The following is a 19161-nucleotide window of genomic DNA, read 5'->3' on the forward strand; positions in this document are numbered from 1 at the left end:
ACCCTTCCTCTGCCTCACAGCCATCCTCCCCACAACTCTCATCAACCAACTGCATCACAAAGGTATGTCTCCTATTACAAGAATGGCCAGGCCCGAACTTCTCCGGACACCAAAAACAGAGCCCCTTAGCCTTCCTCTCCTCTAACTCCTTTGGTGTTATTCGTAACAAAGGTTTATCCCCTCCGGAACGATTATTGTTAAACCCACCCGAAGGCGGCTTAGTGGTTGACGTTGTCACTGTGAGCGACTTGCTGCTGGAGCTAAAATTCGAAGGTTGCACACTGCTATTATAGCTCGGTTTAGGCTTACCTGTAATTGCCCTCACTGTGAGTTCCTGGAGCTTGGCCAAAGCATACGCATCAGCTAGGCAAGTCGGTTTGAACATCCGAACCGGCATCTGCGATTCGTCGATCAATCCGGAGAGAAAGAAGCTCATAGCCTGGTCCTCACGGATACCCGTGCGCGGATACAGCTCCTCAAATTCATCGATATACTCCTGTAAGGACCCGATTTGCCTCAGATTGCGCAGATCCGAAAGAGGATTAGCATAACCGTGGGTGCCAAATCGGGCGGCGAGTCTGTTGGCATAACGATTCCATGATCGATAAGCGGCATCACCATGTAGAGTGACGAAGCCTTTGTGCCATTGCAAGGAACGACCCTCCAGATGCAGGGCTGCAACACGAACTCTCTCAGATTTCGGAACACGCCCAATTTTGAAGAAAAAATCTGCTCGCATCAGCCAACCTTCCAATCCGGCACCGTCGAATTTAGGAAATTCGTAACGAGTATCTTTACCCAGATCTGGCGGCAACTCCAAATTTCCCACTCCAGGCTCCGGCGTTTTTGGCTTCTCCTTCGCTAGCAATTTCTGTTGTTGGATAGAGAGCAGAGCAATAGCCTGCTTCAATTCCTTAAAATTTGTTTCCACTATGGTCTGCCGCTGGCCAATTTCAACCAACATTTATTTGGTATGCCTCTCCATATCCATCAATCTCCGATACGCCTCCGCACCTCTCGTGCCCGACGCCATCCGAGGAATCACAAGCTCTGATACCACTTGTTACGTGGTAACCCAACTCACACACTCCGATCACGTAACTCACACAATATTTGGGTTTTAAGCACCAGATCTTATTGATAAACACATCAACGGAATTACAATGCCAAAGGAAAGGAATGATAACGAAAAGACTCTGCACCGCAGACAGAAATCCTAACCAACCAAGCACACACACAATGACAATGAACAATCAGCTACAATCTAGTATTTATACTCTGTTAGCTCCTTCTCTCTCTCCTAGTCATCGAGCCAATTCTTCCTTCTTAGAGTGGTCCACGTGACATTTATTCTTATTACTTAACTACTTGATCCTACGCGCTCCCGGTGCATGAGTCACGCTACATAGTGCATGCGACTGAGCTCATTGAGCATGCAACACTGCGACCCGCAAGCTGCTCCAGTTTGCAGTTGCTTGCCCGGATTCATCCCTCAGAATGCTAGGGATTGGGAGTCAGGGAACTAGAGCGGCGGATGCGTGAGAAAGGTCGCTTTGAATTGCGGCAACGCGACGATTGGCGATGGGTTTAAGAAGCTCGATTCGATTAAGATTTCGAACTACACTTCCCGATCGTCTGTTTCGGAAGACGAGTGTGCAGGTGTGTGTTTGGGGAATTTCTCGTGTTTGGCGTATGGATTTGATTCGGGATTTGGGTGTTTGATGAGGAGCGTGCCCTTAATCGACGTTCAGACGGGCTCCAGCTTGGGCTCTGATATTTACCTCCGCCTCTCTCTTTCCGATTCCGAGTTGGGTAATTTCTTCTCCTTGTTAAGAATTCGATGATTTTACTGATTGTGTATGATTCAGTTTTGTCAGAATTGGGAATTTTGAGTTATTGCTGATAGATTAGGTTTTATGTTCTTGATCTTTGTAGCAGGTCACAAGAAAGGGTTCAAGAAGATCTTTATAGTTTTGCCAATCCTTAGCTTTGTTGTTTTGTGTGTTTGCTCATGTTTTGGTTGGAGATGGATTGCTAAGCGTCGAGGTAATGTTCGTACGAGTAATCTCGTGAATTAGTAAATGTACACAGGCTTTGAGTTAGTTGTGCATGATTTAGGCAATGGAGAAGCCATTGAATATGGCAATGCTACTCAAGATGCAACGAGTCGGGTTAATCTTGAAGACATACCGTTGTTTAAATATGAGGAACTGGCGAATGCGACCAATAATTTCTCTGAAGCTAACAAGCTAGGGAAGGGTGGTTTCGGTCCTGTCTACAAGGTACTGAAATGTGTCTTGTGCTTATTCGTATGATTGATCTTATCTATGTATCGTGCTAGTTGAATATAATGGCTGAAAGTTCTGTAATACTCTAGGGGATTTTGGCTAGTGGGAGAGAAATTGCAGTTAAGAGGCTTTCAACTGCATCGGGACAAGGGTTTCAAGAATTTATAAATGAAGTGAAGCTCATTTCGAAACTCCAACACAGGAATCTTGTTAGATTACTTGGCTGCTGTGCAGAGGATAGGGAGAAGATGTTGGTGTATGAATACATGCCTAATAAAAGCTTGGATTTTTTCCTATTTGGTCAGTTAAAGTTGATTACAGTTTATTTTGGTGAACAATGTTATGCAAATTAGTTTTGATATCGAGCACTATGCTTTCCGCTTTGAATTCTGCTTAGATCAATCGCAAGAGGTCCTAGATTGGAGAAAGCGTTTCAATATTATTGAAGGTATTTGTCGAGGCCTTCTTTATCTCCATAGAGATTCTAGATTGAGGATAATCCATCGAGACCTCAAGCCAAGCAACATATTGTTGGATAATGATTGGAACCCGAAGATTTCAGACTTTGGCATGGCCAGAATATACGAGGCCAAGCAAGATCATGTCAGCACAGTGAGAGTGGTAGGAACATAGTAAGTATATTCCTTGGTTGTGTGAAATTTTACCTAAATTAGGTTACTTAATGCAACTCAACTTGAAGATTGTCATTTTCTTGCTGTGGATATATGCCTCCAGTGTATGCAGTGAAGGGAAGATTTTCAGAAAAATCCGACACGTTTAGCTTCGGAGTTTTGATGCTGGAGATTGCCACTGGGAGAAGGAACACAAGTTTCTATCCTCAGGAAGGCTCTTTGAACCTTCTCGGACATGTATGTCAGCTATAACTGACCTCTATTTCGAGATGACATCAAGAACATTTACAATTTTGTACCTGCTGTAGCTACCTATTTTTCTTGATAAATTGTTGTTTTTACTTGACTTGAAACTTTAGATTTGGACAGCATGGAAAAAAGACATCGTCATGCCTTTGATAGATCCAAGAATATCGAGTTCAAGTTACCAGACAGAGGTGATGCGGTGCATACATATCTGACTATTGTGCGTTCAAGAACTTCCTGTGGACAGGCCATTTATTTCGGATGTACTGTCAATGCTAAGAAGTGAAATCATAGAGCTTCCTAAACCAAAGCAGTCGGCGTTTTCTTACAAGTCGAGCCGCACAGATACAGGTACAAGTTCTTCTCAGCAGAGTGAGAGTAGTGGCTCCTTGAATAATGTAACTATCTCAGTGGTTAACGGTCGATGATACTCAACCGCCCAACTCCTCGACACTGGCAATCTCGTCTTGCGGGAAGAGGCCACGGGAGACGTATTATGGGAGTCGTTCTCAGAGACTACGGATGTGATTGTGCCAGGCATGACGCTGAGCCAGAAAGTCAAGACAGGGAAGATGATGGCGCTGTCGGCGTGGAAAAACGCCTCTGATCCCAAGCTAGGGAGCTTCACCGCTGGCCTTGAAGCACAGAGCATCCCACAGCTTGCCACGTGGAATGAGGGGAGGCTGCACTGGAGGAGCGGGCCGTGGAACGGCCTCATCTTTCTCGGGATAAAAGAGATGTTCTACGCCTACTTGGACGGCTTCACTCAAGTGACTAACGACAGCGCGGGAAATTTCTTCTACTCAAAGCCGCAGGAGAATGTGTACATAACGGCCAGCGTGAATTCCACGGGACATGTGCTTCGGAACGTGTGGAATGGCGTGGCGAAGCGATGGGAAGTGGGATGGACTGCTCCAGAAAATGAATGTGATGTTTATGGAAAGTGCGGGGAGTTTGGTAGCTGTAATGTCATGCAAACTCCTATTTGCACTTGTTTGAGAGGGTTTGAACCAGAAAATGAGGAAGAATGGGGGAGAGGGAATTGGAGTAATGGTTGTAGGAGGAAGAATCAGTTGCAATGTGGAGGGGATGGATTTTTGATGTTGCGGCATATGAAGGTTCCAGACTTTGCTCAACCCTTGCCTTCGAGGGATTAAGACGAGTGTCGGACCATATGTCTGAGGAACTGTTCCTGCATAGCTTATGCTCATGATAGTAACATTGGTTGTATGTTTTGGAGCAATATCTTGATTGACACTCAGGAGTTTGATCGCGTTGGTGTTGATCTCTACGTTCGTCTCTCTGCTTCTGAATTTGGTGTTTGATCGCGTTGGTTCTGAAGAAATTGCTGTAAAGAGACTATTCATGAATGAAGTGATTGTGATTTCCAAACTCCAACACAGGAATCTTGTCAAACTGCTGGGAGGTTGTGTTGAGAAAGAGGAGAAGATTCTGATATATGAATACATGCCAAACAAAAGCTTGGATGCTTGGCTCTTTGGTCAGTTCAACACATCCCATTGTTTCTATGCATTTAAAAGCATTTTCAGAAGCAAAGTTTTCATAGTATTAGTATATATTTTGAACAGGTACTACAAATCCAGCAAAGAGTCGTGGGAACATAGTAAGTGACCTTAATTAGTTATCATGCTATGAATAAGCTAATAACGTTGCCTAAACTATTATATATCTTATACGAGCGTGAGTCACACAAGCGCTAAGTTATTTTGTTTTAAAAGTTTCTATTTTACACAAACACAGGTAGTAGTTAAAAGATGCACTAGAGAGGCACAATAATTTTAAGAAACATAGTGGAATTAGTTATGCCATAATGTATTCCTACATTTACAAGAGTTGAATTAAGTGCAAATTATGCAAGTCGAATGGTGATGATGGGCTATAGGGTAGTGATAAAATGCAAACTGTAAATATTGTATAAATTCCAAATTATGATCTAAACTATTAAAAATGTCAACAGATGACAAAATAACAACAATAAAAAATGTCAACATAATGTCAACAGAATTTCAAAACTGCATCAACCATTGACATTTTTGTTGATTATTTTATCATCTATTGATATTTTCTAACCGTTCAAATTATAATTTGAAGTTTTGGAAGCAGTTTTAATACGTAATTAATATAAAAAAAGTGATTGGAGTGTTGTTAATAGAAAATCAGAACAAGGGAAGTATTTTTTAAAATAACTTAGACAAAAATTTGTGATTTTTTAAAACTTCAATTTATATGGAGTACTAATTATTAATGTTCCGAACAAGCCCAAGCGAAAATTCCTCCATATTAAATATGAAGTCTGATCAATTATCACCTACGTATTTTTTAAAGTTATATTCAGATATGAACTACAAATAATCTCACTCAAACTGATCTCACGGTCGGCCATTTTGAATACAATACAGCTTCATTTCGTTGACCCTTCCATATTTCTATTTCGAATATTATTTCATACTCCCTCTGTCCCACATTTCTTTTCGGCACGAGATTTAAAAAAATTATATTTAGTGAGTTAAATAAAGTAGATGAGAGAATAAAGTAAAAGAAGAAGAAGAGAGGATAAAGTAAAAGAAAGAAGAAGATATGTGAGATTAAATGTTTTGTTTTTAGTCAAAAAAAGAAATGACTCAAGTAACTTGAGACAACCCAAAAAGGAATATGAATCCAAGCCCCTTGGCCTAGCAGTAAAGGGCGCTGGATACTGCGTCTATCCTGGAGGTCACGAGTTCGACCCCTGGGAGGCGCATCTTGGGGATTAATTTTTAGTTCGACCCCTGGGAGGCGCATCTTAGGGATTAATTTCTCTTGGGGGTGATGGGTTCACTGGCCTGGACCCAGGAGCCGGGGGAGGTAGCCTGTACCCATGTTTGGGGGAGGGAGGCGCATCTTAGGGATTAATTTCTCTTGGGGGTGATGGGTTCACTGGCCTGGACCCAGGAGCCGGGGGAGGTAGCCTGTACCCATGTTTGGGGGAGGCGGCTTGGACCCGTGCTTGGGGGAGGTAGGTGGACTCGTTTATTCCCATCGAGACAATGAAGCGCGTCTCGGTGGTAAGACGCTTCACCTGCGACCGTTAGGCCGGGGGTCCGAGTCACTTCGGGGGTAGATGATGAACCATCGTTGATCCTCTTTAATTTATGAAAAAAAAACTTAAAAATGAATATGGCTCAAGTAACTTGGGATGGAGCGAGTACGTCTATATAAAGTCAATGATCCTAGTACCAACAATTCCATCCAATCCTAGGTAGAACCAGGGCTAAGGTCAACGAGAACGACAGTTCAGCAAAATAGACTTCATTTGTTTTCATTTAAAGCTATCAAGCCCATTGCTCCTTAGACGTAAATTAAAATGACAGTTGTTAAATCAATTCTTCTTCTTCTGCTGCTTATCATCCAAATTGTTGCATGTTTGAGCATAGAAAATGACACCATTTCAACCGGTGTAGTGATCAAAGATCCACAATCCATAGCATCCCAAAACCAGATATTCAAACTAGGATTCTTCACACCTCCAAACACCACCAACCGCTACTTAGGCATCTTCTTCACCTTCTCCCAAGAAACCGTGATTTGGGTCGCCAACAGAGACACACCCCTCACTGATTCTTCGGGCTCCCTTACTCTCTCCCGAGGCGGAAATATCGTCGTCTTGGACGGGACTACTAATCAAACCGTCTGGTCCACCAACATCACCCCCACCACCTCTCCCGTCATAAACTCAACCGCCCAACTCCTCGACACTGGCAATCTCGTCTTGCGGGAAGAGGCCACGGGAGACGTATTATGGGAGTCGTTCTCAGAGCCTACGGATGTGATTGTGCCAGGCATGACGCTGAGCCAGAACGTCAAGACAGGGAAGATGGTGGCTCTGTCGGCGTGGAAAAACGCCTCTGATCCCGAGCTAGGGAGGTTCACCGCCGGCCTAGACGCATTTAGCATCCCGCAGCTTGCCACCTGGGATGAGGGGAGGCCACACTGGAGGAGCGGGCCGTGGAATGGCCTCATCTTTCTCGGGATAAAGGAGATGTTCTATGCCTACTTGGATGGTTTCACTCAAGTGACTAATGACAGCGCGGGAAATTTCTTCTACTCAAAGCCGCAGGAGAATGTGTACATAACGGCCAGCGTGAACTCAACGGGGCACGTGCTTAGGAAGGTGTGGGATGGGGTGGCGAAGAGATGGAACGTGGAATGGACCGCTCCTGAAAATGAATGCGATGTTTATGGAAAGTGTGGGGCGTTTGGTAGCTGTAATGTCGTGAAATCTCGTATTTGCACTTGTTTGAGAGGATTTGAAGCAGCAAATGAGGATGAATGGAGGAGAGGGAATTGGACTAATGGTTGTAGGAGGAGGAAGCAGTTGCAATGTGGAGGAGATGGATTTGAAAGGCTGCGGTATATGAAGGTTCCTGACTTTGCTAAGCCCTTGCCTTCTAGGGTTCAAGACGAGTGTCGAACCACATGTCTAAGAAACTGCTCCTGTATAGCTTATGCTTATGATGGTAACATTGGTTGTATGTTTTGGAGTGATACCTTGATTGACACTCAGGACTTTGGTAGTGTTGGTGTTGACCTCTACATTCGCCTCTCTGCTTCTGAATTTGGTAATTTCCTTCACAATTTTTACTGGTTAATGATATTAGTATCAAGGTTGAATGAATTGAAATGATGTGTTTCTGTATGCAGAAAGTCACAAGGAGAGAAAGTTGTACATCATAATTGGAGTAGCTGTGGGTTTTGTTTGCATATCTATTCTGATGTTTATTGCTTGGTGGTTTATAGTGAAAAGGAAAGGTGATTGGCCTCTTGATATACAATCACTTTTTGACACCATAAGTATATTTTGCTGCATCAAATGATCATGTTCTTTGTCAAATGAATCAGGGAGCCAAGCGCAAGATTCGATTATTTTGGAAGCAGGACAGGTGTTCACGACGGATTCAACTGCAATCGTACTTAGAAATGAATCAAATGAAGTTAATATTGGCGAGTTGCCAAAGTTCACTTTTAAGATGCTTGCTAAAGCAACAAACCAGTTCCATGAAGATAATCTTCTTGGAAGGGGTGGTTTCGGTCCTGTTTACAAGGTATGACTTTACATCATACTCAATTCTGCATATTTGAACCCATTGAATGACAATACCATATGCTGTTTGATGTGTGTTTTGGCAGGGAGTTCTGGCAAACGGGAAAGAAATCGCTGTAAAGAGACTATCAGCAGACTCCGGACAAGGAATGCAAGAATTCATGAATGAAGTAATTGTGATATCCAAACTCCAACACAAGAATCTTGTCAAACTGTTGGGAGGTTGTGTTGAGAAAGAAGAGAAGATTCTGATATACGAATACATGCCAAACAAAAGCTTAGATGCTTGTCTCTTCGGTCAGTTCATTGTTCCTATCCATTTTAAAAGCATTTTCAGCAACAAAGTTTTCATAATGATTTGAACAGGTCCTATAAATCCAACAAAGAAGTTGTTAGATTGGAATATGCGTTCCAGCATTATCGAGGGCATTGCACGAGGCATCCTTTACCTTCACAGAGACTCAAGACTAAGGATCATTCACAGAGACCTTAAGCCAAGTAATGTTCTGCTAGACCAAGATTGGAATCCAAAAATCTCGGATTTTGGGATGGCAAGAATATTCGGAGGCAATGAAGAGCATGGAAATACTGCAAGAGTCGTGGGAACGTAGTAAGTGGATATTCATCAGTTATATATCATCCTGAGAATAAACGCTTGCTTTGCTAATAAGATAATTAACAGCGGATACATGGCGCCAGAATACGGAATGGGAGGCAGATTTTCTGAAAAATCGGATGTATACAGCTTCGGAGTGCTGATATTGGAGATTATAAAAGGAAAAAAGAATACACAGTATTTCAATGATGAATTGTCGTTGAGCCTTATTGGATATGTAAGCACTTGTAAACTTCCACATACTATTGTTGAAACTAATTGTTGTTATTATGTTTGTGTTTCAGGCGTGGAAAATGTGGAATGAGGGTAACGGTTTGAGTTTCGTGGAGGAAAGCATCGCAAATAGGGAGACGGAGGAAGAGATAGTTCGATGCATTCAGATTGGGCTACTTTGTGTCCAACAAAATCCCAAGGATAGACCTTCCGTTGAAATCCTTCTGTCGATGCTGAGTCGTGATATCGTGGAGCTACCAGTGCCGAACCAGCCAGCATTTTCGGAAAATGGTTCAACAACAGGCCCTAGTGGATCAACACACCAAAATGTCTTCTCCAGTAATGAACTCACTCTTAGTGTGCTTCATGGAAGATGAATCTATTCTTCACTATCATTATATTATCCTCTCTATACATTTTTATTTCCTAAAGCTATTGCCTATCTGTATTGTTTTTCCACTTATAAGACTATATTTGTATTTTGTTACTATTATACTTTTGTTTATGGATCTATTTCCAATATCAATCTTTAATTAGTAGGAAAAACCATCCTTCTACAAAATTGAATATCATGGTTCAGATTTAGTAGTGGGAATAGGAGGAGAAAGCATAGCTCAAAGGTCATCATCGTCCGTGAATTTACCATAAGTTATTTACATCAACAACAGATAAACAAAAGTAAATATATTAACAGAGAAATGGTGACTAGAAAATTTACTAGTGGTTTCACATGAACATTTATCAAAATTTCAAACCATCTTTGTCCATTTCTACACTACAAAAAAAAAAGCATACAAAATTGTGCTCGGAAATAATTCAGCGTCGCGGAGAGTGCTCAGTGCTCACAATACCTTCTGACAAGATTCTTTCAGAGCACACTTTATATTACGATTTCCGAGCACATTTTTTTATTTTCGACGACTTTGGTGCTCCAAAAATACTTTTTTTGTAGTAAAATATCCCTTTTCAACTAACTTTCTCTATTTCGATCCCCATTTTCACTATAACTTTCACTTTATATCAAAGTGCATGGGATTATTTATATTACGTATAATAAAATTCATTTTTTTTCTTACCCTAAACTTGAATACTAAGATTGACTAAAGTCCAAAGTCCAAGTCGCCGGCGACTACTTCAAGTCTTCCACTAATTTTATCTTTCAAACAATCAAAATGAGTGATTAATGCGTGAACCTAGATTTCGATTAATCTGGCAAACGGGAAAGAAACCGCTGTTAAGAGACTATCAACAGACTCTGGACAAGGGATGCAAGAATTCATGAATGAAGTGATTGTGATTTCCAAACTCCAACACAGGAATCTTGTCAAACTGCTGGGAGGTTGTGTTGAGAAAGAGGAGAAGATTCTGATATATGAATACATGCCAAACAAAAGCTTGGATGCTTGTCTCTTTGATCAGTTCAACACATCCCATTCTTCTTATGCATTTAAAAAAGTTTTTAGCAGCAGAGTTTTCATAATATACATGTTTTGAACAGGTCCTACAAATCCAACAAAGAAGTTGTTGGATTGGAATATGCGTTACAGCATTATCGAGAGGCATCGGGAGAGGCATCTTGTACCTTCACAGAGACTCAAGACTAAGGATCATTCACAGAGACCTCAAGCCAAGTAATATTCTCCTAGACCAAGACTGGAATCCAAAAATCTCTGATTTCGGGATGGCAAGAATATTCGGAGGCAATGAAGACCATGGAAATACTGCAAGAGTCGTGGGAACATAGTAAGTGGATATTCATCAGTTATATATCATCATCCTGAGAATAAACGCGCGTTTTGCTAATAAGATAATTTTGCAGCGGATACATGGCGCCAGAATACGGAATGGGAGGCAGATTTTCTGAAAAATCCGATGTATACAGCTTCGGAGTGCTGATATTGGAGATTATAAAAGGAAAAAGAATACACACTATTTCAATGATGAATTGTCCTCGAGTCTCATAGGATGTGTAAGCACTTGTCAAATTTTTTATAATAGTTTGAAACTGATCCTGGTAATTAAATAAGTTATGTTTGAATTTCAGGCATGGAAAATGTGGAATGAGGGTAAGGGTTTGAGCTTCGTGGAGGAAAGCATCGATTCGCAAGTAGGGAGACAGAGGAGGTTCGATGCATTCAGGTAGGGCTGCTGTTTGTCCAAGAATCACTGAACAACAGACCTGCGATTCAAACCGTTCTGTCGATGCTGAGTGGTGAAATTGTGGAGCCAAGCAACCAGGGTTTGCGGAGCAGAATGAGTCAACGAACCATAATGGCTACTCCAATAACGAGCTCACTCTCACCGTGCTTGATGGTCGATAACCCTATTGAAACTGATCGTCTCAGCTCGTCTTAGCTCACGAGCTCTCTCCATCGTATTCGTTAGGATTGGTAGTTTGTTATGATCAGGTTTCATGTGTGTATAAAAGGATAGTAGATCTCTTGCATCATTTCAATACATTCAATAAGAATAATATTCTGAATTCTGTCTCTCGTTTAAAAACTCTCAGTCGCTCTCTTGGTGCTCCTGTAATGGTTGTCGAGAATTAAGAGCATGAATGCACATTCTCTGTTTGTTTTTTCTTCTCACCTGTGAGGGTTTGTCGATGCACACCTGTTAAGGATCTCGATCCTCAACGTCGAAGTTCCAATACAATCAAGAAACACACGTCGGAATTGTCGAGCGCCCAAGAACCTTGGGTCGGCGATTCTTCCAACGAAGGGCGGCTGAGCGCGAGATCGTTCTCGTCGGCAGCCTTAGGAGAGGTTTCTTGTTTGATAAGCTATTGAGCCAAAGTTAATATTATTCATTCATGATCGTTTGCTAACACAATGGCTTTATTTATATCTAAACCCTAGGGTTGGTTCGACCTAATCCTAATACGTTCGGGAAAGAACCAACTAAGAAAACCCGAACGGGGCTTATAATTCGCCCGACTCAATTGTCACAAAAATAATAATAATATTCCAAAAATAGAAGAAACAATAAAGACGTAAATAAAGAAAATAAAGAAGTCTACTCCTAATCGATCGCGGACACGCGCGCCTAATCCCCGAGCCTCTGCGGTGGTCTAATTCGGTTTCTTGGCCTCAACGACCTCGTCGTTGCTGCTGTGCTCGGGTTCAGCTGTCGGCGCGTGGGCGACTCGATAACAACCTCTCGTTCCACTATGCTCTGTTCCTGCTCAGCCTCGTGCTCCCCCTGCTCCGAGGCGTCTATGCTCTGCTCCTGCTCAGCCGAACGCACCTGCTGCTCCGAGGCGATGCTCGTATCAACTCCCCCCTCCTTAACAACATCCTTGTCCTCAAGGTTGAGGTTCGAAAAACGCCTGCGAATATCGTCCAAAGGTTCCCACGATGGAGAGTCTGTACCATCCGACCATCGCACAAGAACATGTTCCCGCGCCTTTCCCTCGTGCCACATAATCTGGCTGTCGACCAAGGCCACCGGGTAAACGACCGGCCGACCCCCAACAAAATCCGACGGCAAGGGAACGTGCGTCATCGACCCCTCACCCGCCACAAATTCTCGCAGAAGGCTGACATGGAAGACGTCATGTATTCGGCTCCCCTCCGGCAGACGTAGTCGGTAAGCAACAGGGCCCACTCGTTGCAGCACCTCAAAAGGTCCGTAATATCGCCTCGCAAGCTTGGCCGAAAGTGGCTTGGCCACCGAAAACTGGCGATAAGGCTGTAATTTCAGCCACACCAAGTCTCCTTCCTCGAACTCCACGTGACGTCGGTGTTTATTTGCGGACTCCCGCATCCTTTGCTGGGCTCGTGCCAGATTATCGCGTAACTCGCGAAGCAACGACCCCCGTTGACGTATCAAATCTGCAACTTTCGGGGGGTGGCAGCCGAAGGCGGGACCGCGACCAGTAGAGGCGGATCGCGACCATAAAGAGCTCGGAAAGGTGACGTCCCCAGTGCGGCGTGGTGGAAACAATTAAGGGACAACTCCGCCCACGGTAACAAATTACACCATTTAGAGGGCCGATCTGCCGCAAATGCGCGCAGATATTGCTCCAAGCCTCGGTTCCGAACCTCTGTCTGCCCATCGGACTGCGGATGGTATGCTGTAGAAAAATGAAGTTTAGTGCCGCTCAGACGGAGCATTTCTTCCCAAGTAGCATTTAAGAATACCGAATCCCAGTCCGAGACCAACGTCTTCGGAAACCCATGGTGTCGGACCACCGTGTTGATGAACAAATGCGCTACTCGTAATGCATCAAATTTGGTAGGCAATGGGGCAAAATGTGCATACTTGGAGAGACGGTCCACCACCACCATGATCACGGTGTATCCCCGAGAGGGAGGAAGGCCCGTAATGAAGTCCATGGACACATCCTCCCACACCTGCGACGGAATTGGCTGCGGCTGCAACAATCCAGCCGGTTTTTGTGTGGAGTACTTCGTCGATTGACACACTGCGCAAGATTCGACAAATTTCTTCACATCCTTACGCATGTTCGGCCAATAAAATCCTGCCGACAGTAGACGAAACGTACGCTCATGCCCCAGGTGGCCCGCAAGCGGCGTGCAGTGGTGTTCCGTCAAGAGGACTCGTTTAAACCTGGAGTCGGGGCTGAGCAATATTCGGCGCTTGAAATAAACAAGGCCGTCGATGAAGCCCAACTGCGGGGGAGCCGTACCTGCTGTGATCTGGTCCACAAGCGCGCGTAAGTCCGGCAGCCGCGACGTCTCTTCCCGCAGTGATTCCAGTAACTTGGGTATCGGATGAGCAGTGACGGCCAATAAGGTTGCGTCGGTGCCCGTTAACTGGTCCGCGGCCGGGATGTCGCCCCCGGCAGTGTCATTGCTGGCGTCTCGTCGGGACAGGGCGTCCGTGGCCTTGTTCATGATTCCCTTCTTATATTCGATGCTGAACCGATAACCCATCAGCTTCCGCACATATAGGTGCTGGTCCGGGGTCTGGACAATCTGTTGGAGGAGATCCTTCAAGCTCTTTTGGTCGCTTCGAATGATGAACTCCCGTCCGAGGAGGTACTGTCGCCATTTCTGTACTGCCTCCACTATGGCGTACAATTCCTTATGATAAGTCGAAGCGACACGTCGTCGAGGCCCCAATTTCTTACTAAAGTAGGCAATCGGGTGCCTATCCTGGATGAGGACCGCGCCGATGCCTATGTCCGATGCGTCCGTCTCAATGCAGAACTGTTTTTCAAAATCCGGGAGACTAAAGACTGGTGCCGTCGTCATAGCCTGTTTGAGGGCGGAGAATGCAGAATCCGCCGCTGGTGACCATGCAAATGCCTCCTTTTTAAGGAGATCCGTGAGGGGTGCCGCGATCATAGCGTAATTCGCGACGAATCTCCGATAATAACCTGTCAGTCCCAAGAATCCCCGCAGCTGTTTCACCGTCTTCGGCGGCGGCCATGAAGTCATTGCTACGATCTTAGTCGGGTCTGCCTTTAACACTCCGTCCGACACTAAGTGACCCAAGTACTCCACCGTCGTGCCGCAGAAAGAACATTTGGACAGCTTGACAAAAAACTGATGCTGCTGTAGTAATTTCAACACCTCCGTCAAGTGTGAACCATGTTCTTCGAGAGTTGGGCTATAAACAAGAATGTCGTCGAAGAAAACGATCACACATTTCCGAAGTAACGGCTGAAAAATCCCGTTCATGGCCGCTTGAAAGGTAGATGGGGCATTGGTGAGGCCAAATGGCATAACAAGGAACTCAAAGTGGCCGTCGTGTGTGCGGAAGGCCGTCTTAAAAACATCTGAGTCATGCATGCGGATCTGATGGTATCCCGAGCGCAAGTCTAACTTAGTGAAAAAATTTGGCCTTCCCGAGTTCATCGAAAAGTTCATCTGGCGTCGGAATTGGGAAGTGGTCTGGGACCGTGGCCAAATTCAGTGCTCGGTAATCAATGCAAAACCTGAATGTCCCATCCTTCTTCCTGATTAGGAGGACTGGGGAGGAGAAAGGGCTATGGCTCCTCTGAATTATACCTTGCTCTAGCATGTCGCGCACCTGGCGCTCGATCTCGTTCTTCTGAAAGTACGAATAGCGATAAGGACGCACATTGACCGGCTTCGAGTCCGGACGTAGGTGTATACGATGGTCGAATTCCCTACGCGGCGGCATGCCTGTTGGCATCGAGAACAACTGGCGGAACTGCTCCAAAATGCGCCTAACCTCGGGTGGAGTGTCTGGCGGAAACTCCTCCTCCGCTGCTGCCGCGGTCGCCGCACCCTCTGTATCCACCTCAATAATTTCATAAAACTCGTGACTCGGGGAATGAGCTGTGAGCATTGCCAGTGACTGTAAGGAAATTAGGCGTGGGGATGGTTGGACGCCATGCAGTGTCACCCAGACCCCATTCTGACTGAACTCCAAGGTTTTCCCCACAAAATCGGCGGATACCTTGCCCAACGACTCCAGCCAATCCATACCCAAAACCACATCCGGTCCGTGGATCTCCATAATGTGTAGATCAATTAGGAAGTCCACCCCTTGCACTGACAGCTTCGTACGGCGTGCGATGTGGGAGCAGATTATCGATGCGCCGTTGCCCACATACACACGGAACGGGCGAATAGGAGTGAGTGCTAACTGTAACTGCTTCGCCACTCGCGGGTGAAGGAAGTCATGTGTACTGCCCGTGTCTATAAGTATGCTCACCGTCGTTATCCCGATTGTACCCACTACATTGAAGGGACGAGATGTAGAGCCCCCTGCCAAGGACTGGAGGTGCGACAAATCCGCCGCTATAACCGTGTCACCCTCATCCTCGGCGTCCGATTCCCCTTGACCAGCGTCGGGCTCGTCCTCGCCCACATAAGAAAGCATCTTCTGTTTGCACACGTGGCCGGGTGTCCACTTTTCTGGGCAATGATAGCATAGGCCCTTTCGGGAACGCTCCGACTTCTCCGCGTTCGACACCCGAATCGGTCTAAAGATTGGTTTTGCCGATTCCTTGGGGGACGGGTCCGCTTGCCCCCCTGCCGGGCCTTGATTGGCCGAGGAAAATCGGGAATCCCGGTTCTGCCACTTACCCCGACTCGACGACTGCAGGCGCGCCTCGTGTGATGCCCCCAGCCGCAATGCCAACGCCATAGCCTCAGCCAGTGACCCTGGCTGTTGCAACTCCACTTTTTCCTGAAGAGGCTCCTTCAGGCCAGTTATAAAAATCGGGATCAGCGCCTCCTCGGACAGACCTTGAACTCTGTTAAGGTAGCGTTCAAACGCATCGTGATATTCAGCCGCCGATCCCGTCTGAACCAATTTGGATAACGGACCAATACTGTTGCGAAAACTCTGCGGATCAAACCTGTGGCGCACGTCTTCCAAGAATTCCAGCCAAGTCACTACCGGATTGTTAGCTCGGTAATTAAAGATCCACTCGGCGGCCGGTGGTTGAAAAAGCATGACCACGTAGTGTAGGCGTTCAGAATCCGGCATCTGTAAGTGATCGAAATAATACTCAACGCGTGAAATCCAATTCGCTGCATCCGATCCGTCAAAGCGGGGCGCCTTCATGGAGAGATCCTTGGGTCTATCTGTCCTCGCCGTGGGGTGAGCCGTGCGGGGTGCATCCCACGCGGTAGGTTGGCGATATCCCCGAAAACCCCGATCGATATCACCCCCGTAACGATCCCTCGGTCTGTCCCAACTTGTGCGCTGCCTGGTATCAGGCCGAACACGGGAGTCTATAGGATTGTAGTCGTTCGGCCCATAATTGTCGTCGCGCCTGAATCCAGCGCGCAACGCGCCCCGGCGGTTACGGATATCCCCACCACGGCCGTGCCTGCCATGGATGAAAGTCCGGGGGACACCCTCATCCGCCATCCACTCCTCACGCGGGGAACGATTCCCCTCCAAATCAACATCGTCCGAGAAGTAGGCAATTTCCGGCTCGGAGTTGCGCAGTGCCTTAATCTTGTCTACACGTCTGTTTGTCGCCTTCAAACTGCTTTCTAATCGATCAAATCGGGCCAGGAGTATCTCGAAGCCGTTGGAAGGAAGAGTCGTCGCCCCTGCGACGTCTTGCGGCGGATCGCCGTCTGCGTGGGTCTCACGCTGCTGTTGTCGCGGCTGACCGTCGCTGCGACGATTGAATGTTGATGCACGGCGCGACGGGTCGCCGATCAGTAACTGTGCGTTGCCTCCGGTGAGGAGGCCCGCGGGTGGAATTAGGTTCTCCGAGCCGTCCATGGAGAGTACGCAATGAAAGACACCAGTTGTTAAGGATCTCGATCCTCAACGTCGAAGTTCCAATACAATCAAGAAACACACGTCGGAATTGTCGAGCGCCCCAGAACCTTGGGTCGGCGATTCTTCCAACGAAGTGCGGCTGAGCGCGAGATCGTTCTCGTCGGCAGCCTTAGGAGAGGTTTCTTGTTTGATAAGCTATTGAGCCAAAGTTAATATTATTCATTCATGATCGTTTGCTAACACAATGGCTCTATTTATATCTAAACCCTAGGGTTGGTTCGACCTAATCCTAATACGTTCGGGAAAGAACCAACTAAGAAAACCCGAACGGGGCTTATAATTCGCCCGACTCAATTGTCACAAAAATAATAATAATATTCCAAAAATAGAAGAAACAATAAAGACGTAAATAAAGAAAATAAAGAAGTCTACTCCAAATCGATCGCGGACACGCGCGCCTAATCCCCGAGCCTCTGCGGTGGTCTAATTCGGTTTCTTGGCCTCAACGACCTCGTCGTTGCTGTTGTGCTCGGGTTCAGCTGTCGGCGCGTGGGCGACTCGATAACAGCCTCTCGTTCCACTATGCTCTGTTCCTGCTCAGCCTCGTGCTCCCCCTGCTCCGAGGCGTCTATGCTCTGCTCCTGCTCAGCCGAACGCACCTGCTGCTCCGAGGCGATGCTCGTATCAACACCTGAACTCACGTTAGTATGATATTGTCCGCTTTGAGAACTAAGCCCTCACAATTATGTTCTTGGGACACTTCTCAAAAGAAAACATACTACTCCCTCCGTCCCAGAATAAGAGTCGCTAATTTCCATTTTGGGTCGTCCCCCATTAAGAGTCACTCTTCATTTTTACCATAAATGGTAGTAGGCCCCACATTCCACTAACTCACTCCACTCACATTTTATTATAAAACCAATATAAAAATATGGGTCTCACATTCCACTAACTTTTTCAACCAACTTTTCTTTACATTTCTTAAAACTCGTGCCCGGTCAAAGAGCGACTCCTATTAGGGGACGGAGGGAGTAATATAATTGAGATAACCATGGTATCAGCAAAGCAGGAATATAAATTAGGATTCTTCTCTCCTCCAAACACAACCAACCGCTACTTAGGAATCTTCTTCTCCTTGTCGGAAGAAACGGTGATTTGGGTCGCCAACAGAGACACACCCCTCCAAGATTCTTCCGGCGCCGTTACTCTCTCTCGAGACGGTAATCTTGTCGTCTTAGACGGGACTAATCGAATCATGTGGTCGACTAATCTCACAACATCTTCCGTCATTAGTCCAGTCGTCCAAATTCGGACTAATTCTTCTTTTGTGAAAGCATGTCAACTTACTTCCAATTTAATGAAGAGCAATAGATTAATTCCCGCATAGTGAGTGACGCATGACATTTGTGCGTCGCTATTAATGAAACGCACAAATGTTATGCGTCTTTACTGAAAGACGCACAAATAATATGCGTCTTTAATAAACACGCATACAGATTATGCGTCGATAAACGACGCATATATGTTATGCGTCGTTATTTAATGACGCATAACATATATGCGTCATTTGTTAAAGACGTATATTATTTGTGCGTCGTTAAATCGGGATTAAGATGGCAGAATGCTCGTAATTGACAGACGACGCAGCGAGCAGCGAAGGAGGGGCGATTTCAGCGACGATTTCCGGCGATTTGAGGCGTTTTCCGACAGATTTCAACCAAATACCAAACATATTTCGGTAATTATTCATCCATTTGGCTACATAAATCAATAATTGCTGAAGTTATGGAGGTTTTCCCTAATTTAGTAAAGTTAGGGTTTATATGAAATTGCTCAATTTACGGACGATTACTGTTAGTGTGTTGCTTATTTGTGTTGTTT

The 19161-nt window shown here is 45.5% G+C and overlaps 1 protein-coding gene, 1 long non-coding RNA gene and 1 pseudogene across 2 annotated transcripts; all 3 read left to right on the forward strand.

Moving 5' to 3' along the window:
* The first annotated feature begins 1319 nt into the window (after nucleotides 1–1319).
* LOC121775325 lies at nucleotides 1320–4723 on the forward strand (annotated as a pseudogene).
* A 1799-nt stretch (nucleotides 4724–6522) lies between these two features.
* LOC121775322 (G-type lectin S-receptor-like serine/threonine-protein kinase At1g11330) lies at nucleotides 6523–9546 on the forward strand. The gene is made up of 7 exons (XM_042172397.1): nucleotides 6523–7785; nucleotides 7868–7975; nucleotides 8066–8268; nucleotides 8354–8564; nucleotides 8634–8877; nucleotides 8950–9100; nucleotides 9168–9546. Exons 1-7 carry the CDS (start codon nucleotides 6531–6533, stop codon nucleotides 9471–9473), a joined length of 2478 nt encoding a protein of 825 aa, XP_042028331.1. The 5' UTR covers nucleotides 6523–6530; the 3' UTR covers nucleotides 9474–9546.
* Nucleotides 9547–10316: 770 nt separating this feature from the next.
* LOC121775328 lies at nucleotides 10317–11449 on the forward strand. Its single transcript, XR_006045115.1, has 3 exons — nucleotides 10317–10839; nucleotides 10916–11065; nucleotides 11141–11449. It is a non-coding gene; the product is annotated as an uncharacterized LOC121775328 (long non-coding RNA).
* Nucleotides 11450–19161: the final 7712 nt, after the last annotated feature.

The sequence above is a fragment of the Salvia splendens genome, chromosome 17, assembly GCF_004379255.2.
Source record: "Salvia splendens isolate huo1 chromosome 17, SspV2, whole genome shotgun sequence".
NCBI lineage: Eukaryota > Viridiplantae > Streptophyta > Magnoliopsida > Lamiales > Lamiaceae > Salvia > Salvia splendens.